This window comes from Mastigoproctus giganteus, chromosome 8, assembly GCF_048544385.1.
Source record: "Mastigoproctus giganteus isolate SK-2022 chromosome 8, ASM4854438v1, whole genome shotgun sequence".
Lineage (NCBI taxonomy): Eukaryota > Metazoa > Arthropoda > Arachnida > Uropygi > Thelyphonidae > Mastigoproctus > Mastigoproctus giganteus.
Window position 1 is genome coordinate 52,758,736 of NC_143582.1, and position 21,732 is coordinate 52,780,467.

At 35.7% G+C, this 21,732-nt stretch overlaps 1 protein-coding gene across 1 annotated transcript in view; it reads right to left on the reverse strand.

The window, feature by feature from the left end:
• Positions 1-21,732, reverse strand: part of LOC150081532 (midasin) — a 1,449,634-nt gene that overhangs the window by 107,420 nt on the left and 1,320,482 nt on the right. Inside the window, exons 80-81 of the mRNA XM_090380238.1 lie at positions 18,030-18,135; positions 7,297-8,105 (exon numbers count right to left, since the gene is read on the reverse strand). Of these exons, the coding sequence (XP_090236364.1) occupies positions 7,297-8,105; positions 18,030-18,135 (915 nt within the window). The remainder of the gene's footprint in view (positions 1-7,296; positions 8,106-18,029; positions 18,136-21,732) is intronic.

Here is a 21,732-nt window from a genome sequence, read left to right on the forward strand (position 1 = left end):
TTTTTAATACATATTTTGTATTAATATGTATAAAGAACTGCAATTTTATTAATATTTTTCTTCTAAACTAGTGTTTTTGTTAGTCCTTGGTCCCAATTAAGCAAAATTTATATGTATTTATATGCAAAGTTTTACCCCGACTTACGCGAATTCGACTTACGCGATTTTCGTCGGACCCACCTATCGCGTAACTTCGGGGTATTACTGTACTCAATAATTATAAAACAACTTAGGAATAGCTGTACAATTCTAACAAAAAGTTCTCTCAGCAGTACAGACAGGACGGCACAGTGCTTTATCTGTGATATACAAAAAATTTGCCTGTAGAGATATGAGATGCAAGGTTGGTTACTGGCATAAAAAAGTATCCTTATAAAGAGAGAGACTTCAGTTTTATGGATTGCAAAGTTTTGAGACAGATGTTTGCATGGGGGCCTAATCAAAGAATATAAGGTTTGAAAGGTTTTATTTAACTATATAGTGGGAATATCTTTTTTTCTTTTGCAGGTAGTAAAAATAAGGACAATTACTTAAATTAAGGAAGGATTATTGCATATTGTATAAAAGAAACATATTGTATATATTTCTTGCAGCCCAGGAGTCATTAATTTTTGAAAAACTTACCACCTAATCTTGAAGAACTAGAGAGCTTGTGTAAATTTAAGGAAAAGTTAGAGAGCAGGGTTCCCTCTAATCTGTGTGCTTGCATGGCCATGTGGTGGTTTTAGAAGTGCCATGCACTACATTTTTTAAAGCACATTCTACATTCTGGAATGTAGCTGAACATGGCAGCACCTGGGTCTCAGCCTGCCATGAACTCCTCATGAAGATCACTACAAAACCATAGTCTAGACGTGACCGTATTAACGCATGATACAACTGTAGTAGTGTGTAACGGTCAGCTCCCCATGTTGTGCCTGATGTGTAGCTAACATATCTTAAGATGTTTAGCTTTTTAAGATAGGTAATCCTGAGTGTTTTTATATGTTCCAGGAAGGTGAGGTTTTGATCAAATATCACACCAAGAAAGTGGACGCTAGGGACTGGTATGATTTTATTTGATTTTCTAGTCAAAGTTCTGGGTGTGGATGTAGGTAACGCTTCCTGCAGAAGTGTATACCAAGAGTCTTTTGGGTTGAGAGACTAAAACTGTTGTTTTGGGCCCATTTTGCTATTTTGTTGATGGCACATTGCAGCTGTCTCTCTCTACCATTTGCATATTAGGTGATACTGAAGTCATTGGCATACAGGGTAGTAGATATTGTTTGTGGCAAGTCCTGTGTTATTGAATTCATTTTTATATTAAAGAGGGTAGCACTTAGCACTGATCTTTGTGGTGTCCCTTCTTCCTGTATGAACATTGAAGATAAGTGGCTGTGAAATCGAACTTGAAATGAACGGTGGTGTAGGAAGTTTCTGATAAACTGTGGTAGGTATCTGCGTAATCCCAGATCGTATAGATTTCACATTATACCATATCTCCAAGCAGTGTTAAACGCTTTTTCAATGTCAAATAGGACCATTGCAAGATGTTCTTTGTGTACGAAGGTGTCACGGATGTTTATTTCTGTCTTATTCAAAAGGTCAAGAGTGGATCTACTGTCATGAAAGCCACACTGCATGGATTCATAAGATTATTTCGAGCTAGAAACCAGGATAGCCGGGTGCTGATAATTTTTTCCATGACCTTGCATATACAGCTGGTGAGTGCAATAGGTCGATAATGCTGCGGATTTGTAGGATCTGTTCCAGATTTTGGAAATGCCAAAACATAAGCATGCCACCATTTGTCAGGGAAAGTGTTTTCTTTGAATATTCTGTTGAAGAGCAGTAATAGTGTCTTGAGTGCCAGTTCAGTAAGTTTTGCTATCATGATGTAATGTATTCTATCTAGCCCTGCATGCAGTGAGTTTAGTGGAGGCTAGAGCAACATGTAATTCTGACATTGTGAAGGGGAGATTATACGCAGTACTGGATGTTGATTCAAAATTAATTGGGTATTTTTCAGCTTGTGCTTTGTGTGTCTGGAATTGTGGTGAGTATGATGTCACAGCTGAGATTTCCATGAATGATCTACCTAGAGCATTTGCAATCTCCTCTGGTTTTGTAATATCAGAGCCAGTTCCATTGAGCATGGGACAGTTGACACTTGGATGTTTTGCGTACATATGCTGTATTTTGGCCCAAATTGTTTGGGTTTTTGTCGCTTTTGTAAATGTGGAAGCAAAATGCCTCCATGCTTCCCTTTTGCTGGTCTGCCTAACTCGTTTTGCTTTTGCCCTTGCCTTTTTAAAGCAGATGAGATTTTGTGTTGTTGGGAACTTTCTGAAGATGTTCCATATTCTGTTCTCTTTTTTTTAGCAGCACTACTTCATCATTCCACCACACTTTAGAGCAGGCCGTTATTTTAGTGGACTGTTTTTCTGCTGCTTGCAGTATTTTGTTAGATATATGTTCTACTGCCAAGTTTATGGGTGTTTGTTGGACCTGATTTTCTTATAGTGTAGCTAGCTGCTTGTACATGTCCCATTCAGCTTTGGAGAAGTTCCATTTGGGAATTCGGTAAGTAAGGTGGGGAACGCTTGTAGCAATGCGGCATATCACAGGGTAATGATCACTGCCCAGTGGTTTGCTGTGAATAGTCCACTGTTTGGAGATTGATTTTTTTGAAACAAAAACTCTTTTTTTTTTTTTTTTGCTTCCATTTTTGCAGATACTATACATAAAGTGTAACAACTAATAACAGATTTACTTAATAATCTGTGGTGACTGTGAACACCAGTTGCATGCATACATGTAACTGATATGCCTTGCATTCTGATACATCATCCTTAAGTACGTAAAAGTGATTATGTCATTCTTAAAACTAACTGATACATTTAAGGAGCAGTCAGAATTATCACTAATAATTAGAAATCACTTAAGCCTATTCATATTCAGCAGTAGCCATTAACCTTTAATCAATATTAACTTATTGGACTAATAATTACAGAAAAATTCAACTTGTTTCAGCAATCTGCATTTTAATTCTATTAATATGTAAATTATCAAAACAAACTGAATTTTATCTACTAATATTGGTCCAACGATTACACACTTTTGAATATATATTGTATTTCATCTACAATACAGAGATAATATTACTTTCTCAAAAATATTTTCTACCTGTTCCATGACTTAAAAAGAATATATAAGAAGTAAAACACATTTTAGGAATTAAATAAATTACATTTTAACTACATTTCTGTACTTTATTTTGTGCTTTTTTTGTAAAACTATGTCAACTTTAATTTGATAATTTGTGCTTGGTTTGAATGAGATTATCTAAAAACTGCAAAATCCAACAACTGGCAAACTCCAAATCCTAAGATTGCAGATTTTGAGTTCTACACTTGTATTATTAAGAGTTTTTAATTTAATTAAAGGTCTTGATCTAAAGTTATCTCTATGAGAAATTATAATTGCCCATATTCATATTATTGAGAGAAAGAGAGATACTTGGTGGAACCAAGATACTTTCTTTTCAAGAAAAAATATATGCAAATGTTGGTAGCTTTTAGTACAGTTGACCCCCACTTAATACTGATAATTTGTTCCAGAAAAACAGAGTGTAAGTGAATCCGGGCTAAGCGAGTGGCACATTCCCATAAGGTAACATGTATTTGTGAGTTGTGGTCGGTGCCATAGTATATCTCTTAATCAATAATAAACGGTAGTGAAAAGATGCACAAATGTCAGTAAAAATATTTAATATTCAAATATTTGTACGTATAAAATATTCTGCATTACATACGTATATAATTATGTGGTAACTACTTACATATCAAAATTCTAATTAAAATCAAGAATTTAATTGATCTAAACTGATTTAATTTAATTGATGAATTTAATCATGAAAAATGTGTTGATTTTGGGTCATACTTTGGCACTCTTCTTGGTAAACTGAAAGGGGTTTTAATTTTAAATCCCCTGCAGTGTTACCACTTAACAATAAAGTCAACCAATTCTTCGCCGCTTTGAAACTTAGCATGTTTTTTTTCTTCTTTCAATATGAAACATCTTTTATATGAGAAGTATAAACACATAATACCCCTCTTCAATAATTTTTAACAAGTTCTTTTTTGAAAGTTTCGGCTCCTTCATCTGCACTTGCTGTTTCTTCCTGGATTTTAAATCTATTCAACCAGCTCTTACTAGTTTTAAATGGTTTCACATTTTTTTTTTTAGGTGAGTTTTCTTCAGATCATATAGGCTAATCTCTCTCTCTCTCTCTTTTTATTTTTATTATTATTTTTTTTATAATATTTAACTTAATTGAATTCTGCATTGGATATTATCTTCAATAAAATTAGTTAAAGTCTCTCCATTTCAATCCTAATAGCCTGCATAGCCCTAGTTGCTTGCAGTGGAACAGCTGTCTTTCCCACTGCTAAAATTAATTAATTTTTTATAATTGTTCTTACAGTTAAACTTGCCAGTCCTAAATTATGGCACACATCCGCTTGTCATTGACCGAAATTGATTCGCTTCAAAACGTCTAATTTAATTTTCAAATTCAGTCTTCATACCGCATCCAGATGTTGTTGCTTTTTCATTCTTATCCTCTTCGAAAATGTAACTGCATTGGTTGCATTAATTATAATTCAATGTTCAAGTAAACTGTCCGTTATGCACTATGTCTAATACTGTACTGTACCAGACTTCGGATAAATGCATGTAATGCAAGCAATATACTTGATCATTTTTTAAAATGTTGAACTCGGAACTACGTAACAAGTCACTGTACTGCAATTAAATTAGAGTGCGAGAAAATTTCACTAAGCGTGGAAAAATTTCTCAAGTCGGTGTGGGAAACGTTTCAATGCTGTTTTTCTACTCATTTTCAAGCTATCGACTCCATCAAATGAAATGATTTCGTTAAATATGCTAAAATTGCATCTGTTAAAGAGCGTTATAGTCAGATATGGGTTATAATATAAGAACAGCATTATAGCGAATCAGTGTAACGTGAGCCGTGTAACGAGGGCCTGCTGTACTTGTATCTTCGCTTCCCTCATTGGAAGTGGGGCTAAACTACTGGAATTACCAGTATCCGATAAATAAGTTAATATGATTAGCCACTACAAAATATGTACTGATCTTTTGGTTTAATATTACACCCCCCCGCCCGCCCGCCCGCCCAATTTTTTGAATGGGATCACTTGAAAATCTCTAGCTGAAATGACTGGGATGCAGGCAATGCTATCCTACCTGAAAAAATGTCACAGTAAGCAGTCTTATATAATGCCAATTTACATTAGTTTGTTTGCTATTTGGTTTTTAGGAGCATTATCAACTAAGGCCATATTGCTCCGGGGATATGCGGTGGTCATTCCCTGATCTTTCTGCATCCTCCGTATTTGATGGTAATGGGCTCGAACCCCGGTCTAATCAAGAAGCGTGTGCTACGCGCTGCTGCTCCTTCCCACCTGGCTACGGAGGTGCCCATTTTTACATTAGTAAGTATATTATTAAAACTGGCCCGATGCTTGTTCACCTAATTAATCCTCTACTGCTTTTATACCATGCAAAATATAGGGTAGGAGGTAGCTGCATGGGTGTGCGCATGTATGCAGCAGATCCAACACAAGTCAAGACTTTCATGCATGGCAAAACAACACAAGCAAATTGTGGCTGTTTGGACTGATGTGAATGTTTCCTCGAGGATTCCTGGGATCTCAGTATGTGAACCTGATAGCTCTAGCCTAGCTGGAGCAGGTACAGAGAAGGGCAATCAGATTGGTGAAGGGAACAAAGCAGTCCTCTTACCAAGAAATGCTTCAGTTATGTAAATTGCAGCATCTAGAGGCGAGGCACTTATGAAGTGATATGACTGTGGTGTTTAAGGCTTTGAATGGATTGCGCAAACTCAATGGTGGGATTCTTCCTCTTGATCAACCTACACACACGAGGGGACAAATTCAAACTGAGGAAGGATGGTTGTAGAATACATGTGCAGAAGTTTGTGTTTAGTCAGTGGATGGTTGATTGCTGGAAAAACTTCCATTTGACGTTGTGCAAGTTTCAAGGAAGAATTAGACAAACTGTTAGAGGGGATGGATAGATGAAAAGGGAAGGTTTTTTTTTTTTTTTTTTTTTTGGCTGATACTGTTTAAGCTTGCTTTCTTGCATCATTTGCCACTACTAATACTACTAACTGGATATTGTTGCAGATCAGGTGCAATCACATTTGTCTTTCCGCTCCACGATAGTAATGGCATAGTGTGTTATCCTGATGAGCATTCAAGGCCAGAAATGTACAGCTATGGTTAGAGGAACATTTGAAAGAAATATGACCTTCTTTCTTGTCCAGCCAACTTCCTGAATTCCAAACTTCTATGGAATGAATGTTGATAGGGCTAGCTGAGATACCACTTCAACATATACATACAATGGGAAGTTCTGTAGACAGCATGGAGGCAGTCATCTGGAGAAGTCAAACATATGAAATGGGGTTTATATTTCAATGATAGGGGTGTGTGTGTGTGTGTGTGTGTGTGTGTGTGTGTGTGCACACACACATATCTTACACATCACAATATTTTATCTCCTATTCTTAAAAAAATATATACAGTCAAACTTGGTTATAATGAGCATGGAAATAATGAAATCACTGCTGTAACGAGCAAAAAGCCATGATTTTAATTTACATATATTCCCATACAATACTGGTTCAGTTCATAAATATACTAGTGAATACTGGTTCAGTATTCACCGAACCATAAATATTGGTTCAGTGAATACAAGAACTTTGTATGTATTTCAGGACTTCTAAGGACTTTGTATGCAGATCACTTTGGAACATAACCGAAAAAAAAAAAAAAAAAAAAAAAAATTTTTTTTAAAAGTATGAGGTTACAAATGTCAATGAAGCATTGCTTCAATGATTTACTGCACAAAGAAGTACTGGATTTTACACAGATGGTCCAAACTTGAAGGTTCAAGCGGAAAAATTTGCTAAACAATTTGGTTGTCTGGATTAATTTAAAAACCAAACACAAGCATATTAATAAAAATAATATGTAGGCATATACTAATATTACGTTTTTCTCTCTAATATTTCTTTTGTTTTTTGAATCTATCTTTTTATCAAGTTATTGAGAATTAAAAAAAGAAAATAGGAGGTAGATTTAACTCATCACTGATACAGTAAGTAATGGTTTTAATGAAGAATTTTTGTTGGTCGTCCCTTGATGCTTGTTATAACCAAGTTCGGCTGTAGTTTAAATTTATAAATTTTTTTTTTTTTTATCATACCTCAAGCCATGTTCTACAACGGCTGCATCTGTCTCCAGTTCCCAAAGTGAGGAAATGTATTTCATTAATTTTGTTGTTAGTTTATTAATAGTGGAGCTATCCAATATTGCAAAGGCCTCTGTTAGAGGTTTTTGCAATCCTTCTGTTAAATGTTTGTCTTCTTGGTCATTCATATCATCTTTTTCTTCTTTGCTCTCTGTGCTATAAGATTTTAAATTTTTACCGGAGTGATAAAGATTTTGTATGATAAGTAGGATTCTTCTGCACAACTTCTGTGATAACCTAGAAATTTTTCTCAAAACTGAACTCTGACTGTCATCTGAAAGTGAACTGCTAGGCCTATCCAAATTAACAGTTTGTGAAGATATTGCAATTGCTTCCTGTTCAAAGGTCTGACAATAATTTATCACTTGATTTCTCACAGTTTCCAAGTTTTCAGCAAGACAGTTTGTAACACTATCACACCCAATGACACAGGATAAGCTTTGTAGTTCAATAGCTATATCTTGGAGCTCTTGAAAGCACATTTTCAATGTGCTGAAATATTGCCATGTGAGAAGACCTGTTGAAAATCTATCAGAAGTTAAGATATCTGTCAAATGTTTTAATCTTTCCAACCACTTTTTGGTCTTGTTAACAGTGTCGGTCCATACAGCATCCCCTTTAGAGGCAAGGGCTAGAGGAGAAAGAGTTTCACGTTTTTCCAAAGTAAAAATATCATCTTCTGTGAAAGAAGGACAGCAGTCAATTAACAAAAGGAAATGCTGGAGTGACACTGTGGCTTGGAATAGAACAGTGGACAACTTTGTCTGAAATAGATAAAAGTAAAATTTTAGTTAAGATGGTAAGAAATGTAATTAACAACTTATAGTTATTTATATAATAATAATTTAAGTATACCCATGGCTATAAACAAATTCAAAAATATTCACTTTTGTTAATAAGGTGAGTTTAGATAACTAAAACAATTTGGGAATTGCTTATAATAGCAAATAACAAATTTAGGTAAAAAGTAAATTAATTTAAGTAAGCAATTTAAATAAAGGTGTTGGTTGGTTGTTTTGTGGTTTTATGGCCCACTAGCTTCTGAGGCAGACTTCTAGCACACTAGTTATAGAGTGACAAGTCAAAAGGTATAAAATACCATAATAAATTTATATATTATAAAACAATTGTAACATAGAAAACAGCAATGTACTCTACATTAAATTACATAAATTAATAAGTTGTAAAAACTTGAATATATCTGACACATTGTCATCAAGTGATAAAATATGTCTGAGTGTATAAGGCTGAGACAGATGAGTAAAACACATGGCATTCACCATTAAAAGATGTACATTTGATTAAATTTGTGTCAAACTGTTAAAATGGTCTTACAATTTCTATTCATAGGATGGTTATCAGCTCTCAGTAGATAAGAATGCATCAGGCACCAATATCCAATGTGGAGGCTGAGCAAGGCCTACTTCCTCCTGGCGAACCCTACACTGACTAGATTGCCAATGCATAATTACAGGTGTAATTTTGTTTATCTTGGTGGAGTGCCCATGGCAAGGTTCTTGCCATTATGTATATAGTTTGTTTTGGATTAGATGCTTGTAGTTTGTATAGGGGACTAACAAGCAGGTGTGGTTCTGTAGCAATGTTGATTTGGCTGCAGCATCAGCCAAGTCATTGCCTGTGATACCAACATGGCTAAGGATCCAGAAAAAAAGCAAATATCAAATTTTAATTCTGAAAGAGAGTGTAGCATTTTCTGTACCTGACACAAAAGCACTCTGGATGAGGAGTGCTTCTTATCTTTGATAAGGCCTATAATACACCTAGAGAATTGGTATATTTATTTATTTACTTGAAACTATTTGAAGTATACAAGTTTACTCCTGTATGACATTATATGCTAATAAGGTGGATAAAATAACTACAAATCTGAATAACAAGTACACAGCAGAGTAAAATGAACACAATAAATTAAATACAGCACAATACGTATACAAAAGTAAACTATAATACAATATACAATAAATATAAAAATGATGACTGCTGGTGTCCGTGGCACATGAAGCTGTCCGGAGGTTCTCCATCAGCTGATAAGTTTGCTTTAAAATGGCAGTTCTGTAGGTCTTATCGGCACACAGTTGCCCTATATTATACCCAACCAGTTCACAAAGATTTACCACATTAGATGGGAACACCTGTTGAGGCTTCTGAGTTGGTCATAGTTGGAGCACAGCAACATTGCCTCAGTTCCACATGCCATCCTTTGGCTGCTAGGAATAGAAATAATTTCCTTTGGTACTGGTGGGAATTTATATGATACAAGGTCAGTTATAATGCATGTAACTCTGCAGTGTATCTACTACATTCTTAAGGAATCTGATTACAGATAGTTTTGATTAAAAGACCACAAGTAGATCTCACAAACACTTCAGACTTCGAGCTATCATACACTGGTGAGAAGCCAGGGTATTCAGTTCAGTGTGCTGCAAGCAGGTGCTGATATATACATCGAGATGTGACAACTTTCAGCCAGCTCCTAATAGTAAAATCATAAGACAGAAGTCAGAATTCCAAGGAGGAAGGAATTGCCTGGCTGATGTGGATATATTAGATATATTATCCAATGTAAAGTTTATATCTTGGACTAGCTTGAATCCTGATACCAAAGGGATCACCAGCAGTTGTCCACATATTATACAGATTTTCCCATCAAGGCATAAAAATGGATGCCCACATAGTGTCTTGTCTGGCAGAGATTTTTTTTTTTATGGCATACTGTAACAAGAACTAGAGGCATTACTTAACAAGTACAGGTCAATGTTGAAAAAAAAAAAAAAAAAAAGTCTCAGGTTAAGGTTGAATTTGAAAGTGTCTGCAATTCTGCACAGACACGATAGGAGGGAGTATATGATGAGAGCCTTATCAATCAATTCAGTCCTGGAGAGATTGTGCAAGGCTAATGGGGTAGAATTTTTCTCAGCATGGTCTGTGCTTGTTAACAGGAGAGACTGCTTCTACAGGAATGGAATACATTTAAATAGAAAGGGTGCAAAAATATTTGCTGCTACTACTGAGGCAATATTAGGTGGGTCAGAAAACTGCTAGCTTGGCGGGAGGATACACGGACTAATAGATTAACAGTAGTCGCTGGCAGAGGTGAAAGTGATTTGTACACTGCTTCTATTGGAACGAGCAGCAGCCTGGAAATCAAGGTTCTGGGGATTTCAGAGACTGCTGGGAGTCATCGCAGAACAAGTAAATACATGGGCTGTGTTAGGGTAGCTAAGAATAAGAACAGGTGCATGTATACTTGCATGTACTCCAATGCTAGGAGTCTAGTAAATGAATTTGAGGTGATGGTCAAAACATCAAAGGCAGATATTGCTGGGATATCAGAGACATGGTGTCACACAGATATAAGGAATGCAAAATTGGAAATTGGGGATTCTTAAAAAAGAGATGGGTGGACAGTGCAATGTTGAGTCAGTTTGGTGTGACATAAGCAAAGGGAAAGCAAAATTGAGAGTAAGAGTGTGTTATAGGCTTGATGACTCTGATGAGTACAATGAACAACTGTACAGAGAAATAAAGTGGGCCAGTAAATAAGATTGTCTTATAATGGGGGATTTTAACTTTCCAGATATTGACTGGAACTTGTGGGTTGGTCACTCGCATACTAGCAAGGCTTTTGTGGATTTATTGGATGATTGTTTTCTACAGCAGCATGTTTGCGAGGCAACTAGAGGGAGTAATACTCTTGATCTGATTATCAGTAGTGATTCGTCATGCATTAAGAATCTGCAGATAAAGGAACCACTAGGTGGCAGTGATCACAGTGTGCTGATGTAGGATTTACTCAAAAGATATAACGACCATCAGGAGTAAAGGGAAGGATTTTTGATTTCATAAAGGTGACTATGGTGGTCTTAGACAGTTTTTAAATTCTAAACAGTGGAACCAACTGATGATGTTACCAACAGCAAATTTTAAATGGAAAGCATTCAAAGAATTAATCTTGGAAGCTACTAGGCTATTCATACCAACTAAGAAATGCTGTTTAAGGTTTAGGCCTAAATGGATGTCAGATGAACTAATGAGACATGTGGCAGAGAAGAAAAATGCATGAGATACATATAAATTAACAAGTGACACAAAAGCCAATGGTAGATATAATCTAGTCTGTAATGAAGTCACAAAGGAGGTTAGGCAAGCAAAGGCAGATTACGAGAAATCTTTGGTAAAGGATGCAAAGAAAAACAGCAAAGATTTCCTGCATGGATAATACAATCTGTGATGTACTGCACTGCATTGTCAACTGAATCCTGTTGGATTTCAACAGGATCAAATTTAGTAAGCTGCATGAATGTACTCTAATCTGCTTGATGAAACTTCCATCTTGATGGATGAAATAAGGTTTTTTCTTTTTTTTTTTTTTTGGCTGATGGTATATAAGCTTGCTTTCTTGCATCATGTGCTCTTGCTAATGGTAATGCTAATTTCCCAACATTTACCCTTTTGAAGTGGTGAAGAAACAGTTTCAACTGTTTCTTCACCACTGCACTTGGGATATTTTGCTCTTGATTTTGTGGATTTGTTTCTCATCTTTACATCTTTTGCATGCTCTGGAATAATCAGGATGTTCACTGCCGCCACTAATAGATTAACTAAAATTGAAGGTAGAAGTAAAAGTGATTCTTAAACTGCTTCTATAGGAACATGCAGCTGCCTGGAAAGCAAGGTGTTGAGGATTTCAAGCCATGCTGTGGTTCATCATGGAACAAGAAAATACATGGGCTGTGTTAGGATAACTAAGAGTAAGAACATGTGCATGTACACTAATGCTAGGAGCATTGCAAATAAATTTGAAGTACTGATAAGTCATCAAATGTAGACATTGTAGGGATAGTGAAACACATGTTGTCACTCAGACATAAGCAATGCTGAATTTGAATACGGGGAGTACAATATACACAGGACAGGAGGTGCAATGTTCTTAGTTAAGAAGCATAAAGGCAGTGTATCCATTGGACACAGCAGAGCAGGAGTGTGTTACAGGCCTAATGACTGTGATGAGTATATCAAACAGCTATATACAGACAAATAGATTGACCCTGTAAATCAGAATGTCTTATAATTGGAATTTTTAACATTCCAGATGTTGACTGGAATTTGTGGATTGGTCACTCACATACCAGCAAGACTTTTGTAGATTTCTTGAATGACTGTTTACTACAGTAGCATGTTAGAGAGACAACAAGTGAATTAGAGAGACAGCAGTGATTCTTCATGCATTAAGAATCAGGCACCTCCGTAGCCAGGTGGGCAGGAGCAGCAGTGCGCAGCACACGCTTCTTGATTAGACCGGGGTTTGAGCCCGTGCCCACCAAATACGGAAGATGCGGAAAGGTCAGGGAATGACCACCACATATCCCTGGAGCAATATAGCCTTAATTGCTAATGCTCCTAAAAGCCAAATAACAAACATTCTTAAGCATTAAGAATCTGTAGGAAAAAAGACCCACTGGGTGGCAGCAATCACAGTGTATTAATGTGGAATTTAATTAAAGGCATAACTACTGTCAAGGGTAAAGGGAATGGCTTTTGCTTTTCTAAGGGTGATTATAGTGATCTCACACACTTTTTAAATTCTATTCAGTGGAACCAACTGATGATGTTACCAACAACAAATTCTAAATGGGAAGCATCCAGGAAGGTAATCATAGAAGCTAGTAGGCTTTTCATATGAACAAAGAAATACAGGTGACCCCCATTTAACGCTGATAATTTGTTCCGGAAAAACAGAGCGCTAAGTGAATTCACGCTAAGCAATCACCGCATTTCCATAAAGTAACATGTATTTTGTGAGTTGCAGTCGGTGCCATAGGATATTTCCTAATCAATAATAAACGGTAGTGAAAAGATGCACAAATGTCGGTAAAAATATTTAATATTGAAATATTTGTACATATAAAACATTTTCTTTCCCACTGCTAAAATTATGTGGTAACTAGTTACGTATCAGAATTAAACTTAAAATTCCAATTAAAATCACGAATTTAAATGATCTAAATTGATTTAATTTAATTGATGAATTTAATTATGAAAAATGTGTCAATTTTGGGTTGTACTTTGGCCCTCTTCCTGGTAAACTAAAATGGGTTTTAATTTTAAATCCTCCACAGCATTACCACCCAACAATAAAGTCAACCAATCTTTGGCCCCTTTGAAGCCAGGCATGTTTTTTTTTATTCTTTCAATATGAAACTTCTTTTAGGCATTCGTTTCCAAAAAAAGTCCTGCTTCATCTATGTTAAAAACTTGTTGAGAAGTATAACACATAATACCCCTCTTCGATAATTTTAACAAGTTCTTTTTTGAAAGTTTTGGCTCCTTGATCTGCACTTGCGGTTTCTCCCTGGATTTTAAATCTATCCAACCAGCCCTTACTAGTTTTAAATCGTTCCATATTTTTTTTTTTTTTTAGGTGAATTTTCTTCAGATCATCATATGGGGCTAATCTCTCTCTCTCTCTCTCTCTCTCTCTCTCTCTCTCTTCTTTTTTTTTATAATATTTAACTTAACTGAATTCTGCATTGGATATTACCTTCAATAAAATTAGTTAAAGTCTCTCCATTTTAATCCTAATAGCGGCCTAGCCCTAGTTGTTTGCAGTGGAACAGCTGTCTTTCCCACTGCTAAAATAATTAATTCTTTATTTTTTATAATTGTTCTTACAATTAAACTTGCCAGTTATAAATTATGGCACACATCCACTTGTCGTTGACAGCAATCGATTTGCTTCAAAATGTCTAATTTCATTTTCAAATTCAATCTTTTTCTTACGTTTGTAGTCTTCGTACTGCGTCCAGACGTTGCTTTTTTCATTCTTATCCACCATTATTAACTCTTCGAAAATGTAACTGCACCGGTTGCATTAATTATGATACAATGTTCGAGTAAACTGTCCGTTATGCATGATGTCTAATACTGTACTGAGTGATGACTAAGATTTCGGATAAATGAATATAAAGCAAATATTACAAGCAATATACTTGATCATTTTTTAAAATGTTGATCTCAGAACTATGTAACAAGTCACTGTACTGCAATTAAATTAGCGTGTGAGAAAATTTCGCTAAGCATGGTAAAATTTCTCAAGATGGCGTGGGAAACATTTTACTGCTATTTTGCTACTCATTTTCAAGCTTTCGACTCCACTCCATCAAATGAAACGGTTTTGTTAAATATGCCAAAAATGCAATCTGTAAAAGGGCATTATAGTTATTTGTGACAGCGTTATAGTCGGATATGGGTTATAATATAAGAATAGCATTATAGCGAATCAGCGTAAAGCGAACCGCATTATAACGACAAGGACCTGCTGTACTCTTCAAGGCTTAGACCTAAACGGATGTCAGATGGAGTACTGAGATGCATGGCAGAAAAGAAGAGTGCATGGGATGCATATAACTTATCAGGTGATACAAAAGCCTTATAGTATATATAAATCAGTCTGTAATCAAGTCACAAAGGAGGTTAGGCAAGCTAAGGCAGATTATGAGAAGTCACTGGCAAAGAATGCAAAGAAAAGCAGTAAAGACCTCTATGCTTATATTGACAGTGGAAGGAAGGGTTGAATGGGCCACTTGATATCAATGGGTTAACTGTTGAGACCCTGCTCACATTACTGACAGATTGAATCGGTATTTTGCGTCTACATTCACATATGAGGAATTCTTTAGGGAACGGGATGTCAGAAGTTTAACGATCTTTAACAGGGAGAAAAATGACTTCATGATAATGGAAAGGAAAGTGGAAGAGAAAATGTTGAAGCTGAACATGAAAAAGGTGCCCAGGATGGATGGAATCTATCCAATTATATTAAGGGAGGCAGCAAAGGCTGCATCTTGAGTACTGTATACAGGTCTGGAGGCCTCATTTTAGGAAGGATGTAATCTGCTGGAATGGATGCAGAGAAGAGCAATCAGACTGGTAAAGGGAATGAAAGGGTGCACTTACCTAAAAAAGGCTTCAGGTCTGCAAATTACAGCATCTGGAGACTAGGCACCTGCAGGGAGATCTGACTGAGGTGTTTAAGGCCTTGAATGGATTGAGTACGCTAAATGTGTAATGACATTCTTCCTCTTACTGAGATGGGGGGGGGCAAAAATTCAAGTTGAGGAAAAGTGGTTGCAGGATAGATGTGTGGAAGTTTGCCTTCAGCTAGCAGTCATCCGTTGTTATGGAAGTTGGTGGTTTGAATGAATTCAAGGAAGAGCTAAACAAATTCTTGGACTGTATAGATGAGTGAAGTGTGTATGTTTGTTTTTTTTTTTGGCTGATGCTATATAAGTTTGCCTTCTTTCATCGTTTGCCACTAGTACTACTGCTACAATTTCGGATCCTTTTTGGTGCCATCTTCTTTTCCATTCCTTTCCTCCACAACATGCCATCTGAGAGTGGCTGTATTTTTGGTATCTAAAACCTTGTATCAGATTGGGGATGTTAAACTTTATGGGAGGGGTCAAATATCCAACCTTGATGGAAGTAGGTGGTTTAGGCATGTTAGATGTAAGTACAGGAATCCTATTTGGAACTAGTTTCCCTTTTTTATGCATGAATATTCTGTTAATGGCTATGACCCCTTTGTCTCTCAGTTCGGTTCATATCTCTTCTTCAGATGTTTCAGGAAGATTCTAGTTGACAACTATGCCATGTGATTTACTGAGTCCTGTGTGGCGTTACTTTAACTGGAATGCTTCCAAGGGCTGTTGCTTGGAGGGGCAATGCCAAATGTTGTACAGAGGAAGTTTCTACTAAAAGGTCACCCAATCTAAGTCATTTTACTAACTTCAGAAAAAGTACCAGCCCTTCAAAACTAATACATTGATTGAGGCATTAACTGTCACAGCCTTATGGTGAAAAGTTCAAAAATTAATAATGAAAATGCTACTCAAGCCTCCTACAGGATAAGTTACTATATTGCACTTGCAGGAGAAGCCCATACAATTGCAGAAAACCTAATTATGGCATGTGCAGTGGAAATGGCAACTTTTGTGCTTGATGAACAGTCGAAAAAGAAACAAAACAGTTCAGTTCAATATCTAATAATATTGTTAAATGTTGCATTCAAGATCTATCAGTAGATATAGAAAAAACAAAAAAAATTGGTGTCATGACTTAAATCCAGTTTTTTTCATTGCAACTTGACAAATCAACAGACACGTCAGAGCTAACAGTATTACTTGTTCCAGAACAAAATCGAGGATAATTCACTGCTCTATAAATCTCTTGAAAGTCGAGTGACTGGAGAAGAAATGTTTAATGTCATAAATAATTACATGATAGAAGATGAAATCAATTTAGTAAAAGTGTGTTGATGGAGCCAGAGCAATGACAGGAAAAAAACACTAGGGATGGTGGTGGTGGTGCGTATCAAACAGCTGGCATCATCTTGTTCGAGTAGTCACTGTGTGTTGACAAGCACTTGTCGCTAAAACGATGGAAAGAGACCTAAAAACTGTTGGATAATGCTGTAAACATAGTGAACCACACTATATCTAGACTACTTAATAGCAGAGTGTTTAGGTTACTTTGCAAAGAAATGGGTAGTGAAGACACAACATTGCTGCTTCATACAGAAATAAGATGGCTTTCTAGGGGAAAGGTTCTTGTTAGAATTTTTGACCTTCACTCAGAAGTTTATCTACTTTTTATTGATTACCCATTTTATCTTTTTCACTATTTGGTAACTACATCTTGGCTGCAGAAACTGACATACTTAGCAGACATTTTTACAAGAATTAATGAACTAAATCTCTCATGTTAAGGAAAGAGCATGTCAATATTCACAACAGTGGACAGAATTGCATCTTTTAAATGTAAACTTGAATTTTGGAAGAGGTGAGTAGAAAAAAGGCAGTATGAATGACTTTCTGATAGAAACAGAATCTAGCCTGGAAAATTTTATTTATGGTAACATCATCCAACATTTAAATGGATTGCAACAGGCATTTCAGAAATACTTCCAATCATCTACCTGAATCCAAATCCATTTTGCCTTTATTTCGGATCTGGGTAGCATACCTGTGCAAAATTACAAGTCTTTGACAGATATTACATCTGATACTAGCTTGAAACAGAAATTCACTGAGCTTCTTCTGGTTGAAATCTGGTGCAGTCTTCTTCAAGAATATCTGCACGTGTCTAAACATACAGTGCTAAAACTTCTTCTGGTTCCCACAACTTATCTATTCAAAGCTGAATTGTCAAGGTATGCGGCAACAAAAAATTCTGAAAAAGATAGATTGTAAGTTTTCTTTTAGCCAGCGAGTTGTTGATCACTGGAACAGGTTGCCTTCACGGGTAGTTGAGGCTCACAGTTTGAATAAATTCAAAGGTCAACTGGATAGTTACCTATCTGAGGAGAAAAGCAGTTAATTTGTATTTTCTTATCTACTATTCTTTTTTTTCAGCCAGTGCAACAAAAGTCTCTGGCTTCCTTGTTCTTGCTAACTATTACTACTATTTGTTAGTACCCTTTCATAGTGATATTTAAAATATAACAATACTATCAGAATGTTTAAAAATACAATAATGATAACTAATAGAAACTGCTAAACAAATATTAAAATCTGCAAGATAAATGCAAATTCAATTTTTTAACATATGATTTTAAATAAAAAATTTATTTTTTCTTTCTTTTCACTACATTCGATTATAATACTTACTGTCCATTGTTGAACAGTAGCCTGTGGGGGCAGTAACACAGATGGCATGTTATCATCATTTTCATCATTATATTCATATACAGCCTGCCAACTTGACACATGTTCCCTAAAACCAATATAAATATAAATATTAATAGCAACTATTCAATAAATAAAAAATGAAAGATAAAATTTTTATTAAATGATAATTAAAGATATAAATGCCACCACCAAAGAAAACTAAAAATGCCCTTGGAAATCAGAAAGAGAAGCTACTGGCACACCCAAAGAAAGAGGTGTAGCTTTCAGCCAATCTTCTGATATACAGAAAGGTAAGTCATATCTATTTTTTACTATTTTTAGTTATATTGGGTGCATATTTTGCCCCACAAAACTGCATACTTTGCTCCAAAGATAAAATATAAACTTATAATTGTTTTACATTGATATTTGTTTAGTTTGTCAATATGAACTTATAATTGTTTTACATTGATATTTGTTTAGTTATTAATTCTATAACACTGAAAAAAGAAATTATCATATTCACTTATAATATTTGTATATTATAAGTTTAATACAAATTAATAACAGATTGACATATGACTTGCTAATGGAGACCACCTATTGTTTAATGAGAAACTATAAGTGTTGAAACAGTTATGATGGGCTTTTAGTTTTAGACAAACAGATTTGCCTTCTGGCGATGGATTTTGTATCAAAAAATAGTGAAAATTTAAGTGGTTCTGTGGATAATGTGGATCATCTCTAATAGCCTTGATGGTGAAAAGTCAGCCAGCATTCACTGCAGACAGTGTATAACAGCAATCTTTACTATTTTGAAGGGTGCAGTTATATGGTACGTCTGTAGCCCTATACTCCATTAAAATCCATCTGAAGATCCATCAGAATTATCATCTACAGATTGCAAGCTTTACTGCTTTTATAAATGTACCTGTCCACTCTGGTTTTTCCTAAGACCTTAGCATTAGTAGTGGCATATGATGCAAGAAAGCAAGCTTATAGAGCATCAGCCAAAAAAAAACCCACTTCCCATTCACCTATCCATTTGCTCCAAAAGTTTTCCCAGTTCTTCCTTGAATTTATTTAAGCTATCAACTTCACAATGACAGATGGAGGTTTGTTCCAGCAATCAACTGCCCGCTGGCTAAAGGCAAATTTCCGCACATCTATTCTGCAACTGTCTTTCCTCAATTTGAATTTATGCCTCCTCATGCGTGTAATCTGAGCAAGTGGAAGAATTCCATCAGCACTGTGCTTGCTCAAACCAACTTATACAGCTCAATCAGATCACCTCGCAGGTGCCTAGTCTCCAGACGCTACAATTTCTCCTTCCTAAAATGAGGCCTCTATACCTGTATGCAGTACTCAAGGTGTGGCCTGACCATTGCCTTATACAAAGGGATAATCATCTCCTTATTCCTACTAGCAAAGTCCCTGTATATCACTGACAACACCCTATGACGGATGGGGAATCTGTGGTCTTTTGGGGTATCAGTTGCGGCTTTTTGTCTATTTCTCTCAAATGCAAAATCTGTCTTTTATTTCATGACATAAATAACATCGAACTTAAAATATTTTTAAGGTAAATTTTATCTATTCTCTTTTTTATATATTGTTATTCTCCTTATATAAATTAGTTTACATTTACACTGTACATTACCAAAAGAAATATAAAAGGCATAAAAATATTCGATAGATCGATAGAGGACAAAACAGAGTGAAGAGGTAAAATTATTTATATCGATAACTGTGTAGTTAGTGAGAGGCCTGTCAGTGGCAACCACCCAATGATTCTCATCACAGGCCTGAGAGTTGCTTAAGAAAGAACTGTAATGTGTTAAAGAAAATGCATGCATTGCCTTTTCTAGTTAAGGAAAATGATAATGAATTATATATTAAAGTAAATACAAAATAAAGCATTTATTCTAATTCACTTATCTTTACAGAAAATGACTGTTGCCCATATAGATGATATGGCATCACTTCCACTTGAAACTGAACTTCATTTGGTATGCTGCCTTTCTTATCAGTGATGACTGATCTCGCTGACTGCTATTAGTATCGTATTGGTTGACATTCTGGTCATTTTCCCCAATGCCATTGGTTTTCAGTGCTTGTTTCATTTAAAATTGAATCTTCAATCAATCTGTGTATTTTATTTTTAATTTTTACTGGTAACCCAGTTATGTCAAGAAATAAGAAAAGAGCATTAAAGGAGGAAAAGAGAGTATTCAACGAAGAATGGGAATTGCAGTATTACGTTGTTGCAGTGAACGATAAAATGATATTTTTGCTCTGCGAAGCCATATTGGCAACAGCGAAGAAATACAATGCATATCAGCATTATGCAACCCATAAGGACAATAAATATGCTAAACTAGGAGAACCTTGAAAGTCTGCACTTAAGAAAATAAAAGATGGAAAGCAGCAGCAGCAACAAGTATTCAAAACTACATCAGGACAAGGGACTGACATCACTGAAGCAACATATAAAGTATGCATGTATACTTGGAAGAAGAGGTAAGCCATTTAGCGATGTGGAAATCATAAAAGAATCCATCGTTGAAGTTGTGGAATGTTTAGATTCAGCTAAGGTTAAGAAGTATAAACAACTACCTCTTTCAAGGAGGACTATAACTGATCGGCAACATGAATTGGCCTGTAATATAACAGAACAGTTTATGCCAAAGAAAAGACATTTATTATTCATTCGCCTTCGATGAATCCACGACATTACTGACTCAGTGCGGGTGTTATTTTTTATTTGTGTTATAACTGTGGATTTTCATTGTCATAAGGAGTTACTGGCTTTGGGGTACCCTCACTGGAGGAGACGTGGAATTGACATCTTCACAGTCTTCAAAAAAATATACCATGAAGCGAAACTGAATTTATGTAATTGAGTAAGTGTATGCATAAATGCTGCATCTTCCATGAGGGGAAAACATGAAGGATTTATTGTGTTACAACAGAAAGAATTGTCAGATCCAGATATTTTAATTTCCTTTCACTGTATTCTTCATCAGCAGAATCTGTGTGCAAATCTACTGTTTTAAGTGACACATTAAATAAAGTTATAGGTATTGTAAACTACATTCAAGCAAATCCACGATGACATCGATAATTTTGCAACATGCTTCAGCTTGATGATGAAACATTCAGTGTGGATCTGCCATATCATTCTAAAGTGCATTGGTTGTCCCAAGAATGAATACTTTGTACTTGTCAAACTTTTATCTTTGCAAAAACAAATCACAAGGTTTTTTGAGGAACTGAATCAACAGTGTGAATTGTCAAAAGTGCAATAATTCTGCCGAGATATCGTATTTTTGTGTGATGCAATGTCAAAGCAAAATGATCTGAATATTTTTTTGCAAGGTAAAACCAAATCTATATATGATATGTGGCTTAAAATACAGGTATTTCGGAAAAAGCTGACCGTTTTCAAAACCTCGCTTACCTGATCGGAACTTACAGCTGTACACTTTCCTGAGCTGGCAAAGAGGAAATCTTGGCCAGGCAAGATTTCCTCTTAACAAACCTATGCTGTGTCTGAACTATAACTGCAGTCTTGTCTAGACGAGCATTGCTTCTTTAGCCAGTGACTCCATTACTTCCCTGTAACAGAAGTTGACCTAACAGGTCTGTAATTACTCATGCCATACTTTGATCCTCCTTCGTGAATTGGGGATACATGTAAGTG